General features: G+C 35.3%; 1 protein-coding gene across 2 annotated transcripts in view; it reads left to right on the forward strand.

Moving 5' to 3' along the window:
- The window catches only part of LOC144973374 (uncharacterized), a 100,100-nt gene extending 87,441 nt beyond the window's left edge, over positions 1-12,659 (forward strand). For both annotated transcript variants that reach the window (XM_078915717.1, XM_078915718.1), the window contains 3 exons: positions 1,051-3,817; positions 7,130-7,176; positions 9,620-12,659. In XM_078915717.1, coding sequence (XP_078771843.1) covers positions 1,051-3,817; positions 7,130-7,133 — 2,771 coding nt within the window. In that variant the 3' untranslated portion in view covers positions 7,134-7,176; positions 9,620-12,659. The remainder of the gene's footprint in view (positions 1-1,050; positions 3,818-7,129; positions 7,177-9,619) is intronic.
- Positions 12,660-17,500: the final 4,841 nt, after the last annotated feature.

Here is a 17,500-nt window from a genome sequence, read left to right on the forward strand (position 1 = left end):
ACCCTCATTTTGGTAAAGACTTTTAAACCTGGGATTTAAATAAAAGAATTGAAATCTCCTGGTTGAGAGTTTTTACCAAGATGAGGGTCATTTTAATCGGTCGATATCTGAAGGACGAATTTCCTGGCCAAAATTTTAAATACGCATTTTTTTTCAGAGTATGACAATGTTGCCCAATAGCAAATTGAAATCTCCAAATTCAGATCCGAATTCAAGCCCTAATCATGTATCTAATGGTTTGATTTCTAACAATAGAATTAAATAAGATATAAATAAGATATATAAGATATATAAGACAGATAAGATATATAGAACATACATATATAAACTTAAGTTGCATATACTTATTTTGGTTTTAGTTCTTCCATGTTTACATTGTGATCTCAATACAGTAATACCTCGTTTTATCCCCACGTTTTTTGGACAGGGGCTTTTGGGATATATCAACGTGCACTTATTTGCAGGTCTTAACCCAAATTATTATTGTTGTAATGGAAATATTATCGATCTAACAAAAAAATTATCTTCTAATTACAACAATGGTAATCAATTAACTGCGTTCAGTTATCAGATCTGCACATATTTGCACGTCGGACTGTATACATAATTGGTGTTATTTGATCCATTCCTTTCAACAGCATTGTGATATGAGAAGTTAACAGAATACCAGGATATAAGGAGGGTTATACTGTATTAGTTTATTGTTGAGGAATGTAAAATTTTACATAGATTGATAACAACAAATGAAGTGAATAGGAAAGTGTCAAAAGATAACAGAGAATAAAACTTCGCGGCGGCGATGGGGTCTTTTCCAAGGACTCAACTATACGCCGAGCGAGGCTCGAATCCAGGACCTTCCCATCCGAAAGCAAGTGTCATACCAATAGACCACATAGCCGCACAAGAAAAACGTTTTCTGACCCAAACAGAAAAAGTGTGTATATATTCAGTGTATAACAGATTTTTTAAATAATTTTTTTCCAATATAATATCCAAATCATTTTCATGTTATGTACAAATAATTGTTTTATTTCTATTCTCGTGCATCAGAACAAGACGTCCCTGTATCAACAATATCAGCGTCAGCCCCGTGCTCACCATTGGCTAAAACAACAACAGACGAGGAACTTTTATTTCTTCAAGCGGAAGAATCAACACAGTCACCACCAGAGGCTGGCAGTCATAGGCATGCTCCCATAGAAAATCGACAGTCAATTCTAGACGAAAAGTTCCAACCTTCATCGGAGACAAAGCTTGAAAAACTACTAGAAATATCTACGGAAATTGGTGACACGAATATCAAAATAAGCTCAACTGATGCTAAAGAAAAACAGCCTTCAAGAAGTGATAAATTAGATTCAGACACAAAGGACTTGGAGTCCTCTGTGCAAATGTTACCTCGGGATCAAACAAAACAATCAATACCCAAAGACCAATCTCTACATGAGCAGATGACATTCGATGCAATCGATTCCACCTCTTCTGGAGAACGAATCGGAAGCAAAGATGTCAAATTTGCTTTAGAACAAATTTCAGCACTAGCCGAATTCAAAACTCAGTTTGACTCGGTGCCACTACAACAGGAGATCGAGGCACTGAGGAAGGAAAAGGCCAAAGTGGAAAAGGGGTCGACCGCTTTGATGAGCAGATCGGAATCCAGCCCTGCTGCCCCGTCCAAAGGACAAGGGAGCCCGACTGTCAACGGCAGTGCTATTAAATCTGAGACCCAAACCCAAACCATTCCAAAGCAGTCTGTAAGTCTGGACTCTGCGACAAAGCCCAGGCTACAGAAAACTGCTGCTCAAATTATCGATGATGACATTTGTTTTACCGCCCAATCTGTGATGGAATGTTCTGCAGGACATTCACCCACCACTTCAACGACCACCCTATCGCTCTCAACGTCAATCGCCTCTACTTCAACTCACAAAGATGGTACGGGAGAAGAAGAGCTAATACCTGCAACCACAGGAGGTGTGCCATCCCTCTCTCCCATCAACTTAAGCACGTTACCTCCAATCGCCGACCAATCTCGTGCTGGTCCAAGATCGCCCCGAAGCCCCGTCAGTAAACATAAGCTACTGAGGAGACAGAAAGAAAAGGAAGAAAGAGAGACAAAGCCTAAAGATTACAGCGCTATTTCTCCTGTAGGAAGTCCAGTAGCTTCTCGTGGCAAACCACCTCTTCCCCGCCAAGACAGAGCCTTTAGATATTCCCCATCCTCCTCGCCATCAATGAGCGACAGAGGTTCTAGATCTAGAAGTCACGAAGAAGTAGAAAGCATCATCACTCGTGGCCAATCTGCAAGCAAACCACTACAGGATGCCATTAACAAATTTGAAAAGCGAGCAACGATCTGCGAGACTGAAGATCGTCCAGTTGAACTTAGAAAAACCCCTAGCCCAACACTTCACCTCCCACGAGTTGGTTTAGTTTCCAGAGTTAGGAAATTAAAACCAGCTGCAGAGCTCCTCGAAGAAAGTCAGCGTTACAGGAGTGGACAATCAATTTACGCCACGCGTATTATGCCAAAGTATCTCCCTAAAGATGAATCCAAACCAGACGGACAACAAATTCCAAAGCATGATAAAGAAAACATGTCTGGATCTTACGTCCATGCAATGGTTCAGCGACTTTCCAGAGAATCAACACCTGTACGAAGTGGTGCATCTTCGAGAACGACATCAACCTCATCATTAAATCGTACTGACGCACCTAGAACCCAATCCGAGCTTGTTTCTCACCTAGTGCGCAAACTATCGTCTTCAAGTGGTCCAGAATCAACATCAAGTCCTGTTCCACTTACCGACGTCACAAATGAAGGCCATGTCAAAGAATTAACTAGTGCATACGACAGTAAATCATCGCTATCCGAATCAGATAAAGTAAAACAAAGAGACCCTCTGACACTATCATCGTCAGCACATCAACATCAGCCAGAAAGAAGGTCTTGTGAAGTAGCAATGGTTCTGCAATCTTCAAAATCACTGACTGGCCCAGAGTCGTATGCTATAGTATCAGCAGTTTCCACTGGATCAGTGGCTTTGCCTCATGAAACATCGTCAAAAACAGTGACTAGCGCCATTCCGACTAACCACAAATCCCTTCCATCATTATCTCCAACCTGCAGCCACCCAGTATCACCTTCATCCTTTGAATCATCAACATCTAGTCATGGCAAAGGCGCCAGCCATAGAAAAGACGTTTCTTTCGATATAGAGCCCGAATTTTCATCCATGACGTCATACTCATCTGTATTTCGAAATCCCAGTGAAGAAGAAGAAAGTGAATCTTCAGATGTAACAAAACGGTCTAAAGAAAAACGGAAAAAGGGAGATTCGAGAAGACTTTTGGCATCGCTGTCACCTGTACGACGAACGGCGGGGAAGGGGAAAATGGAAACTGTCGGGGTTTTATGTAAGCAATCTATATCATTCGACTTAGGCGTATCCATGTACGGAAAGGATGAGCCACTACCACCAGCGGCACCGGCATCTTCTAAAACGAAAAGAGCTCAAAAGTCCAAAACTAGAAAGCCTAGAAGTTGGGATCCAAGCGAGAGCGTAGCTGCCCATGCGGCATCAGGGGCAGGGCCCTCTGCAGGGGTGTCATCCACACCGGCAACGTCTTTATCTACGTCAGCCATCGAATGCAGCGGCGGTAGTGGAGTTGGTGACGTCATGAGTTCTAGTATAGAAGTAGAGGAAGGGGGTGAACTACCACCAGCATCACCCACAACAACAGAGAAGAAAAAATTCAAACGATTTTTAGATTCAACATGGCTACAGAAATCTAAAAGATTCTTCAAAGTTTCGAAGTAAGTAGAGCTGAAGCAAATATGTGTGGCCGCGTTCTCAATACGGTATTATGCAGGGTGATTCAAATCCTAAAAACTGAATTAAAAAATCAAATAAATAAAACTTGAGCCAACTTTCAAAGTTTTATCGGAGACAACGGATATATCTAAATATAGCCTCTTAGCTCTATCGCCTTTCCAACTACAGAACATTATTTTATTTGTTACCATTCAATGGACATTTCTCATTTTCTGATTTGTTTCGTAAAGAACAAACTGAAGAAAAATCTTTGTTATATCTTATCTATAAAAAGAATTAATGTAATTTATATCCTCTTAGAATTCTAAAATAACAACAACAAAAAAACGTTATTATATTTGATCATTTTAACTTTAAATCAATTTTTCTACAGTGGATCTATTCCGGCATAATACCGCTTTGACACCATCGGCCATATTTATTTTGTTTCGGTTGAAAAGAATGTGTGTGTGAGTGTGTGTGTGTGTGTGAAAGAGAGAGAGAGAGAGAGAGAGAGAGAGAGAGAGAGAGAGACAGAGAGAGAGAGAGAGACAGAGAGTGGGGGAGCAGTTAAAATGAGAATGGGGGAGTGGGGGGTGGATGACTGTCAATAATCATTATCCATAGACATCGTTTGTCCACACATATCAGCCGAATTTGCCAGATATCCAGTTTGTGAGTTCTGATCACAATGTGTTGATACCAAAACACCCAGAGGTGCTATGCAATGTATCTACAGCTTGCTTGTGTCAAAAATTTGTGAAATGATAGATGTCCGATAACATGAGCTGACAAGCATATGCTAAAGATAGCTATGGCCTTATCACATGTTTAAAGAAACATTTACTTATTACAATTTACCATAAAAAATATGATGCAATAAAAATTTTAATGGATAAATTTTGAAATATGATATTATGGTAGATGGAGCAGAAGAGGCCCATAGACCTCTCTTCAAGAAAATTGAAATTACAAGACATTTCAAAGGTTCTGTTCCACACAATAATCTCGTCGATCGATCTTTGTCCTTTTGAGTATTAAGCGAATACTCTACCAACTAAGCTATCGGGACCCGTAATACCACATGTGACTCATTAATCTCTCTCTCAACCCGAACTATTTAGCGCTGTGCTATCCTCGCTCCCGAGAGATTTTTTTTGGTTTTCAAAATTGAATTTAAAAAATATACTCAGTTACCCGATCTAAAAGTAATAAAAATGGCATGTTTAGACAAGAAGGTACCATTTTACGTTAATTCAACAACAGTAGCTTTAATAATATGACCATAATTTGATTCAGAAAAATCAGGGGCGGTTGGTCACATTGTATTTAAGGCGGCACAAATCCGAAATACAGAATCAAATTTTATTGGTCTAGTTAATTTAACTTAAATTGACCTACTTTGTATGTGTGTGTGTGTGTGTGTGTGTATGTGTGTGTGTGTGTGTGTGTGTGTGGAGGGGGGTATTGCAATTGTTTGCATATGTGCGTGTATTTGTGTGTGCGTGTATGTATGTGTGTGTTAGAATATTAACGAGACGTACTCACAAAAGAGCATCAATTATTTTGGACAAAACTTGTCTGTTAACTTTCATCTGTTCATTATAACGACTCACAGACGCAGCATGTCCTGTTTCCAACTGATTTCTTATATCTACAACGTTGAAAAGTTTATATTTAACAGCATCTGTGACATGTCTATTTGATTCAGAATGTTTATTCAGTGCCTGAGAGATGTGCGCAATATCACTGAATCCTCCTGTTGTCCGTTATAGCATACATCACCAAAAATCAAGCAATAAAAACAATGAAGCGTTTTACGGCTTTCACTGGCAGTAAGTCATTCAACATTTTTAAAATAATCATTATTAAATCGGCGCTGTCTCCGCGGTGTGTTAGAAACTAAGTTAAAATTCACTGGTTTGTGTGGACCTAAATCTTTCACCGCTATTTTCTCTTGAGGGGATAAGTGTCGGAATCGATTTTCAATTAAAAAATCAACATGATTCATGATTGGTTACAAATTACAGAAATAACTTTTTAAAATAAAATGATTCAAGATAAAAACAGGTAGGTTTCATAAACAATGACAACAGCGATAATACATTTTCTCTGAATACTAACGGTATGACACACAACTTTAGAATAATTGAATTTAAAAATCCACATTTAATTCCAAACGCAAAGCACTTGTTAACTTCACACACAATCAGCGACATCTTTATAATTATACTATTACTATTATTAGACAATGCACACAATCCAAGTTGAGTAGGGATCGTTGGGAGTGTGCGGGGATGAAGGATTCCGTGGGGTCAGGGATTTTTATTTATAGTACCATGGGGCTCTTCTCGGTGCATACTTTGTTTACTGTTCTTTTTGATATTTAATATATATTTAAGCAAAATCAACAATGATAAAATATATATTTATTGCCATTCTCTTCATCCGTATATCTAAGTGAAGCAAAGCCTCTTCTTTCAGTGATAAAACTGATATGGTTTTAATTTATCCCAAGTAGGACCTCAGGGCGTGCATCGCTAGATTGGCCGTCTTGGCCTAATTATTTTAGCAGTGAAAGACAATAGTTAGTTGGGGAGGGAGGGTGGAGGGAGATTGGGGAGTGGTAACTAACTTTCTTCAAGGTACACCAGAGTATAGGATAAGGACAGGACGGCCAAACGAATACTGGCTCATATAAACAAAAAAAAACTTCCCCACCACACCACACCCTCCGCTCATTGTCACCCCGCGCAGGCAACGGGGGAAAGATGAAACGTGCCGATTTGACGCTACCTTCGCGGAGCGACGCACGAGTCATCAAATATTAAATTCAAAACAAAAAGCAGTATGTGCTAAATTTTTTATTTTATCAAAATTTTAAAATTGAAGTTTTTTGTTTGGTTGACGGAAAATATAGGGCGGCACAAAACAACTTCGCTCTATTGACCAACCGCCAGTGAGAAAAATGTATTTAATGATGGGGTAAAAGTAACTAGGGGCCATCGAGAAAAACAGTGTTAAGGTTGAGTGAGTTAATGTATTTTAATGAAATTAGTCTACATCATATGATATGGATACATTTACCTCTTCATGAATTATGCATATATATATATATATATATATATATATATATATATATATATATATATATATAGATATATATATATATATATATATATATATATATATATATATATATATATATATAGAGGGAGAGAGAGAGAGAGAGAGAGAGAGAGAGAGAGATACCGTGCGTTGTTCTAGAGCTGTTTACTTATTTCGACGAATTTTTGTTTCTCCTTTTCCTTCAGATGAGCAGCTTGTGGCTGGGATTAGGCGGGAGATTACGTCATCGATGGTAAGCCACTGGTGAAATTGGTAATAAATAAAGTAATGAATACAACAGCTTAAAAAAGGGTGAAAAAAAACCCAAACAAACACGAACGTTTTGGGCTCAAAACCCTTCTTCAACCAACAACAAAACTATTAAACTATAAATAAAAAAAAATAAAAAACAAATATGTATATATATATATATATATATATATATATATATATATATATATATATATATATATATATGTATATGTATCTGCCGCCAACCTGGTTATTATGAAATGTATATGTTTATTGTGATGGCTGTTGGCTGAACAAGGGTTTTGAGCCCGAATCGTTCCGTGTCTGGTATTTTGTTCATTGTTTGTATTTGTGTTTAAAGTCATTACATTCATTTTTATTTAATACTTTTGTCAGTCCACAGATTCTAACAGCTTTGTCATACATTGAATTGAAATGTGTATCGTGTTTGATAATGACAAAGTGTTTGACAGCCCACAGCGTCCAACAGCTTTGTCATACATTGAATTGAAATGTGTATCGTGTTTGTTAATGACAAAGTGTTTGACAGCCCACAGCTTCCAACAGCTTTGTCATACATTGAATGGGAATGGGTATCGTGTTTGATAATGACACAATGTTTGATATCCAACAGCTTCTAACAGCGAAGTCTCAGTTAAATCGGTCTATATTTGAAGGACGAACTTCCCTGTCATATTAAATAAGGGTTTTTCCAGAGTACGGCAGTTTACTCATTAAAGACTTGTCTACAAAGCAGTGGCGGTTTTATTTCAGAGTTTTCAGACAGGTTCCCAGTCAAGCCTTACGATCCCTGTCCAACCGTGGATTTTATTCAGAGTTCTCTTCTCCCAGAGTTTATACAATCCCTTGTTTTCAAGCTACACCCACCAGAACATTAATCAACATAAAGTAAATGGGTAGAACGCTTAACATCTGGCGTATTATGTAAATGTCAAGTGGAAGGTGACTACCGATTATTGGATGTAGAGTCGTGAATAAATCAACGGAGACTCTGAAATATTCTTTCGGAAAAGAATGTTTTCTCACTACATGGTTGACATTAAGAGAAATGTTTATGTCAATTTGTAAAATGTGTTTTTCTTTCAAGAAATGCTGCAAAATCTTGTCACACTATTGTCTGATTTCTGATTTATTGTCTCTTATTCTCTCCTTTTAAATATATATTCATGATTTATGGATTATAGTTTCTCTGCAGGTATAATCCATTTTAGCATCATCATCATCATCATCATCATCATCATCATCATCATCATCATCATCATCATCATCATCATCATCATCATAATCATCATCATCATCATGACAATCATCATCATCATCATCATCATCATCATCATCATCATCATCATCATCATCATCATCATCATCATCATCATAATAATAATAATAATGATAATAATAATAATAATAATGATAATAATAATAATAATAATAATAATAATAATAAATAATAATAATAATAATAATAATAATAATAATAATAATAATAATAATATAATAATAATAATAATAATAATAATAATAATAATAATAATAATAATAATAATAATAATAATAATAATAAAATAATAATAATAATAATAATAATAATAATAATAATAATAATAATAATAATAATAATAATAATAATAATAATCCTCATCATCATCATCATCATCATCTTCTTCTTCTTCTTCTTCTTCTTCTTCTTCTTCTTCTTCTTCTTCTTCTTCTTCTTCTTCTTCTTCTCCTTCTTCTTCTTCTTCTTCTTCTCTTCTTCTTCTTCTTCTTCTTCTTCTTCTTCTTCTTCTTCTTCTTCTTCTTCTTCTTCTTCTTCTTCTTCTTCTTCTTCTTCTTCTTCTTCTTCTTCTTCTTCTTCTTCTTCTTCTCCTCTCAACCTTCCATTCACTATAACCAACAACTACTCCTTTTCTTCTCTTCCTTCTTCATTCCTCTTCCGCCACCCTTTTCCTCTCAGCTTCCTCTTCATCCTTTTCCAATAGTCAAATAAAATTTTCATAGCAGCATAGTTTTCTAACTAGTAAATTACATAGATAGATGGATAAAGCAAGCAAGTTGGAGAGAAAAATATTGTGAGATAGATAGGTAAAGAGAGAGAGAGAGAGAGAGAGAGAGAGAGAGAGAGAGAGAGGGAGAGATAAATAGAAAGAAAGAAAGAAAAACGGAGAGAGATAGAGCGAGCGAGAGAGCTCAAGAGAGGCAGATGAGAGTAAATGAGAGAGACTGGGAGAATAAGATAGAGACCGAGAGAAAGAGAGACGGGTATTCTGACTGTTTACATTTTTTCTTAAGGTATAGTAAACAAATGTTGCAGCATACAACACAGCTGATAAAAACATGTTCTTGGAAAATAAAATTTACGTATTTTAGAAGATTCTCGTCCACAATGTATCACTGACTAAATTCCATTTCATTCTTCCCAGCTCTCTTTGCCTCAAGGTTAGCGAGACTTCCCCAGTCTCGATGGAATTCCAGCGAATCCTCCAATGTCAGCTGGTGAAATTCCATGAGAGAAGAAGGAGGCACTGTAGGCGATGACGTCTGGAATCGAAGGGCTAAGACTGTGTTTATTTCGGACATTGTCCCTGGTGAAAAAGGTGTGACCGAACACATACACACTAAACGCCTTACTAGAAGATATTGGTCTTGATTAGTATGTGTCAAAAGTTACACATGATAAAGCATGGTTTGACCCCCATATCGACCATGTACTAGAGGTTTTTCTGACACACTGCCGGGTATAGGGTGTTATATGAATATTCAAAAGATTAAGGAATATACCTTCAGTTTGCTCTTATGGCCATACTGTGGTTTTAGAAATAGCATCGTTCTATAAATAAAAATGGATCTAGATCATCTTATCCTAATATCATTAAGTAAATTATCATAGTAACATATTATCAAAGTTACAGGCCTTCGTTGTCATTATATTTATCTGATAATTTGAGATCCTATTTGTTAAAATTATAGTCCGTAGATACTTCGTTATGATTCAAGAGAATATAATCAACAATACAGGTAACAAAAATTCATTTTGAATGATCTTATATGATTAGCTGATAAAATAAATTACTTGGCGTAAGACTTTAAGCATGATATGCACACCAACCACCTGGCAAATCACGCGTGTTTATCCAAATATCTTCACGTGCCCCCCCCCCCCCCCTACCCGGCACCAGGATTGACGTAAGGGACGATGTCCACTCAGATTGCCCAGCCACCTACTCCATACATTATTGTGATGTTTGTCTTACTAAGGATTTATAATAATGATATTATATAGAGTCAAAGGCACATCAACTACGTAATTGTATTCACGATATCTACACTTGAGACTCTGCAGCAAGCAGTGACAGAATCAGCCATATTGTACTACACACAACGGGCATCTTGAAATACAAAAAACACTTTAAAAGTTTTGGTCAGAAACTTGTGCTTTAAATATGAATCAATTAAAATGACCCTTATCTTGTTAAAAACTCTTTAACCCTCTCCTTACCAACTACAGGAAATTCGTAACATTTGATAGGATAAAATGAACAATTTTATTAATCAGAAAACTTGTGTACATCACAATATTTTTTTTGAAAATCGTTGTTTCGTTAAGATTGTTATCCTATACAAAAATTATGTATAAGTAGAAACTTATATCTCTTCGGTTTCAATGAAAAAAATCTAGTTTTCTTGAAAATAGTCCGTAAGGAGAGAGCTTTGATAGTTTTTGACAAAATGATGGTTATTCTAATCCATCGATTTTGGAAGATGAGTTTTTGGCGAAAAGTTTTATGATGCTCTTTTGTCAGAGTGCAGCAGTACGCTGGTTAAGTTGTAATTAACCAAAAAATTCCTTCGCCAGATTAGAAGTCATAGGAATGAAAAGACTTTCACTGAAAGTACAACTTTTCAATTTTGACCAAGAACCTTTTGCTTCAAAGATCAATGAATTAATATGAGTCTCAACTTATGAAAAACTCCATAAACCCGAGACCTGTTTGTTGTGGTTAATTTCGATATCCTTCTAGTAGTCATACAGATTTCTTTGAACTGGTAATATAAAATTATTTTGCGTGAAAGTGTCGAATTCCTTACAGTGGTAATATAAACTATTCAAAGAGGTAACACATACTTTTAAAGGAGTAATATAATCTCTTTTAAAATGGTAATTTAGACTTATTTCAAGTGATAATAAAACTCACGTGGTAATTTGCAAATCATTATAATTCATTCGCCTTGAAGAAAAAAAAAACAAAAACAAAAAATATAAACCAACAAAACTTGGCCAACAATTAAAGGATGAAGTATTTTGTCAATTTATCTGGCATATTATCTGAATTTCCTATGATGCATTTTAAAGGTTGCCACGCGCATTCTGTCCTGCAATGAAGACACAACAAACAAACAACTGCTGCAAACAGAATATGACACTGTATTTTAAGAGCTTCTTCACCAAGTTGGAAGAATTGATAGAAACATTGGGTAAGACTCAGTCTTATATCCGATATTTGATTCAAATTCAACATAATTTTTCTGGCACTTTTCTGATATTTAAAATTGATAAATCAAATAATGCATACTATATTGAAGAGTGGTTTTCCAAAACTCCCGACTCCGGTTTCCTCTATTTTGAGATATTGAGGATTATTTCCCCTTACAATTTCTCATTAGGTCTATTATTTTATAATATTTAAACTTCAAATTCACACGAAGGAAATGCTTATGCCAATTAATGCTTAAAATAAAATTTACGTTTCAATGTATTCCACGAATGGAAAATCTCAAAAAGTAGAAAAATCGACTTAACGAGTTTTGGAAAACCAGCCTTCAGTTGATATGATTTGTCTTTCAAAACCTAAGTTTACAGTCCGTCTATCAACTGGGATAAAAGTATCTTATAAAACGATAATAATTTACAACCTTGCCCAAATTATACCATGGTATGGAACACAAAAACTAGGGGAAAATAAATGTTAAATTTGCATATTCAAATAAGTGACGAAATAATGGCAATATCAGCCTTCATTTCACAGATTAGATTACATTAAATGTCTCATATTTATCATGATTGCTGGTCTCTGTGTTTTGGATCAAACTAGAGATCACATGACCCACACACATCATATGACTTAAAAAATTCGACTGGCATCGATACCCATACTTGTTCCACTGTTTATGGCTGTGACTACTTTATTGATTCTAAAAATAGAAACGGTGAAAAACGTGATGATAATATTATTATTGTGACGTTGAAATACGAAGTTCTTTGATAGAATTGTGTCAAAATTTATCATGTCATTTATGCTCTTGATCGTTAGGAAAATAAATTATTTTGTTTCAATTATATGTTTGTATCGTTATTTATAAACATTGATGCAATTTATGTTTCATTTCGTCTCGAAACTGCCCCGTACTAGTAACATTGTGTTATTGCAATGCAACAAGTCCTGAATTTAGAAAAAGGAAAAAGGTGAAAACAAAATTAATTTTGGTGTGATTTTTAAATCGACATGAACAAAACCTGGCAAATAAGTGACTCATGACCGAAAACGGTATTATGTCGTTGTGAGTTAGATTCTAAAAATAGAATATGTAGCTAAGAACATCAGACATGGGGTGAGTTTTCATGTTGTATTGAAAAAAATAACGAGAAGTATTGAAATGTAAGCTTCACTTTATTAAACAGACAGATACTATGGACGTTTTCGGGTTTCCCCTGTATCAACAAGGCACGATGAATAAAACACTAAGGATATTCTCCTTTAAGGACATTCGTCATTAGGTGATAAAGTGAAAACCAGAAACGTCCACAGCATCTGTCTTCAATAAATTGAAACGTACAGTTCAAAACTAATCGTTATTTTTTCCTTCGTGCAGCAACAGTTTCATCATGTTGTATTGATGAGATTAAATACAGGAGTGATGAAAAATTACACTTTTTTTTAAAATCAATATTCAGCTTTATGTTGATATTTTAGCATTACTTCCATCCCGATATCACACCGTTTTGATACGAGGGATCACATTAAGTTAAAATTTTATCATCAAGAAAAGAAAACCAATGCAAACTGTTAGAGCGTTAAAAAAAACTGGAGAATTAAAATTTTTCGTTTCGATTTTTCGATGAAGCAGCTGGTAGGCAGGGTGCTTGTTGTCATGTATTGTCTGATTTTTTTTGGTTCCTCGGTGTTCCTAATTCTTCCATTGCATGGAATTGCATTGTCTTTGTCTGATCACGTTCTCGTCTTTGTCTTAAATCATTATATTGCTAAGGGAGGGGTGATGGTCAAATGGATCTCACATCCCTCCGTCTTATAACAACTGTGACGTAAATTGAAAGAACACGTCATAATAAAATTTGACCAGAAAACTCGTCTTTCATATAATATATATATATATATATATATATATATATATATATATATATATATATATATATATATATATTAGAATGAACCTCATCTTGTCAGAATAATCTCTTGAGGGGTTTTTTCCCTAAGATATGGGTCATTTTAATCAATCGATATTTGAAGGACAATTTTCTGGTCAAAATTTTAAATATTGCTATAATTTTACATGTTTCCACAGGATTATATAAAATCTTTCAGGTTATTTTTGAACCAGAAATATTACACATCTGCTGAAAATATTCCTATGAAAATCAAATCTTGTTTTTTAATATTTGGAGCTGAACAAAAATGTGTCATACTCAGGTGACATTGGCCCGACCAGTGTCAGATAAGCACATAGGTAATGACATAAACAAACAACTATTTCTATAATTTGTATTATTTTTCCCCCACAAACGGGATTCTTGAGTATCACATTTTAACAGATTTTTCACCATCTGTTTTATGTCTATAGTTGTCACATTATTTAGTATTCTATTCAGGTGAAAAGTGTCCCTTTCATTTATTATTAGTTTATGTTAAATTTATTGTGACGCCTGCGGACGCCAAAACAAAGAGAAAACATAATTTTAAAATGTCTCTCTCCCTCTCTCTCCTTATCTCTCTCTCTCTCTCTCTCTCTCTCTCTCTCTCTCTCCTTCTCTTCCGTGTCTCTTTTTTTTTGAATACCTCAAGAAATAGCATAATATTTTAAGTTACAACCTATATTAATATTACGTCACATTGTCAATAAGACTAAAGATGTAATTTTGAGTATTTTCATAGATTAAGAACATCTTGAGTCTTCGAAATTATTATGAGGAGACGTCCAGTGTCACGCATGCCATTTTCATTACTGAGTTATTTATTTCAAAGACCTATAAATTGTAGAGACAAAACCATGTACTCAAAAGTAGGTCAAACGCGTTAAAACTGCCTTGCAGTTCCAGAGGCATCTGTGCCGTAGTTTGATAAATGAAACAACACATTTTTACTATTTTGACCACAAACTTTCTTTCTCATAAAATATAGTTCGATTAATATGACCCTCCTTTTGGCAAAAAACACACACTCATGCCTGGGACTGCAAAATAAAAAAAGACTGTGAAAGTCCAAGGTTATGAGTTTTTGCTAATATGTGGGTCATTTTAATTAACCGATCTTTGAAGGAAGAGCTTTTGTCCAAATTTTTAAATGTGTTTTTTCCGGAGTACGACATATCTGTGATGTTTGAAATCAATGGCGACTATGATGATTATTATCACATACATTTTTGTTTATGTGTCAAATGTGATTAAAGGATTACCATTTCATGATAATCTGGTTATGGATTATGAATTGAGATAATCCAAGATGAGGGATGAATGATTATTCGTCCATCACACCCTCCAAGTAATGACCTCGACGTCCAACATCCACAGCAATAAAAATATAAATATCAACAACGAAAATGACTTGGTTTTTATTGGAATAGTTGTGCAGTTGTATAGCTTTTAGTTTGCTTATATGTCTCTGTGTGTGTTTTTGTTTGATTGAGTGTGTATGTGTGTGGGGGGGTGTGTTTGTCATATTCTTATTTATTTAATGGTTCTTACGATATTTTAGAGCCAAACCGTGCCCTGTTTCGAGATCCGCTATTAGTGATGCAACATTTAGTCCTTGGAAAAGACTGTATACTCTCATTTTACAGCAATCACGTGTATAATCTGGCCTGGGGCAGCGTTTTTCTGGTAGAAAATAAATAATAGTTTTTTCTGGTAATAAAGCGCTTTGAGCACGTTTAACGGATATTGTGGTATATAAATAAATTCTCAAGTTTTTTCAAATGCAAGTCTATATTTCTTTTGGTTTGGGGCCACTTGGAATGCGGTTATTCTGTATGACATAGATATTGCGCTTTATAAAAGCTCGAAGTGATTAAATTAGCCAAAGGGCAATGAGGTGGTCAAATGGTTAAAACATTGCATTATTACCCGGAAGGTTCGACACCCGCTTTCTTGGGGTGTTGTAAACTTCAAATGATGCTGAAGGTGGTTAGTGAACAGAATGGTGACATCATCTCTCTGGCCCATGCATTGTATTTTGTGTATGACATTCTACTTTGTAAATAGTTATTGAATGGTCAACACACAAAAATATATGAAACCATAAACAGTTTATGGTCTGGTGGATAGAAAGTAATCACAACGTATACTTTCGTTGTTGTTGTTTCTTGTTGTTGTTGTTGTTGTTGTTGTTGTTGTTGTTGTTGTTGTTGTTGTTGTTGTTGTTGTTGGGGATGTTTTTTTTTTCTTTTTATGGGACTTATGACGATTTTGAAACTATTGAGTCATATAAAGGCCAGTAAAAAGGAATATGAAAGTGGAAAAGTTACATATCTAAATCTAAGAGCGTAAAACATATTACAGCACGATAAGTCATCTCGAATGAATTAAGTGTTTCTATTGGCTTGGGACCCCTTGTAAAGCGTGTTGAGAACATTAAGTAGATTTTGTGCTATCTCAAAGGGCCAATAGACTGACTCATCATAAACATTCAGATAAATAGTTTATTATTGGATCAGATTGGAGTAATCTTGAACGCCAACAATGAGGTGATAAAATGAAAGAGACTTTTGTGATCTTGTACTCATAATGAAAATGATTTTAATAACAATAACATTAGCAGTCACATATATATATAACATATTAATTAACATTATATAATAATGATAATAAAATTGGAGGCAAAGCATACAATTTATCATACGCGGTTCTTCAAAGAAGTATGCAAGCGGAGTCCAATAATGCTATATTGCCTTTTTTTTGTTCGTACGTTTGGCCACACATACTTCTATTGGTTTTTAAGTACGAAGAGACATATGAAAGAAGAGGACCCAATCTTGCAACACGGTGCTATTTTAAGTGAATCCAATAGCAATTTATGTGACATATATTGATTATATCTATTCGATAAATTTGTATCTAAGAATAGTTTGGGTAATGCTTTTTAAAATTAAAGAAATTAAGGAGCAGGCACTAGTAAAAGATAAAGATCTGAACAAGCGTGTGTGAAAGGTGCCAGACAAAGCAAGAAAGAACTTTAGAAGAAAATTACCATCCCAAAAAGTCAGTCTACCTCGTCTGGAGATCGAACCTCAGACCTTCTGATTAGCGGTCAGACGTGCTACCATTACACGTGTAATAGCAGCACGTCTGACCGCTAATCAGAAGGTCTGAGGTTCGATCCCCAGTCGTGGTAGACTGATTTTTTGGGATGGTAATTTTCTTGTATTTTTCTTTCTTACTTTGTCTGGCACCTTTCATACACGCTTGTTCAGATCTTTATCTAGTGCTTTTTAAAAGTGTATCTTTGTACCAAACACCTATAGTTGCCACAAAGCGGAAGTGGGTGCATTAAAAATATCTCCAATCATTGATCGTGCTTAAAAATCTCTAGATATTTTTAAAAAATGTATTTCCACTTTTTGCCAGATTGTATGAAGAGATGTAAAGCTTGTGATAAAACAACATAAATAGAGATAGATCTATTGATAAGTAAAACAGCGAAGTGATTTTGAGCAAATATTCTATAATAATAAATAAATCTGGCAGAAAAAAATAGACATAAAATGAAGAGAGAGAGAGAGAGAGAGAGAGAGAGAGAGAGAGAGAGAGAGAGAGAGATGAAGAGAGAGAGAGAGAGAGAGAGAGAGAGAGAGAGAGAGAGAGATATTTGAGAGTGTGATCGGTACCAGGATATGATTTGTACAATCATCAAGTGAGTTAAAATCAATTTGATTACAATTAATAAAATGGCTCACTCTAAAAATAAAAGTTAAAAAAAAATATTTCGTGAAAAAACTGTCCACCGAATATCCACCGTGCGGCTATGTGGTCTTGAGATATGACACTCACTTTCGAATCGAAAGGTCCTGGGTTC

The sequence above is a fragment of the Berghia stephanieae genome, chromosome 5, assembly GCF_034508935.2.
Source record: "Berghia stephanieae isolate SIO BIC M18660-M18661 chromosome 5, UCSD_Bste_1.3, whole genome shotgun sequence".
NCBI classification, from domain to species: Eukaryota; Metazoa; Mollusca; class Gastropoda; order Nudibranchia; family Aeolidiidae; genus Berghia; species Berghia stephanieae.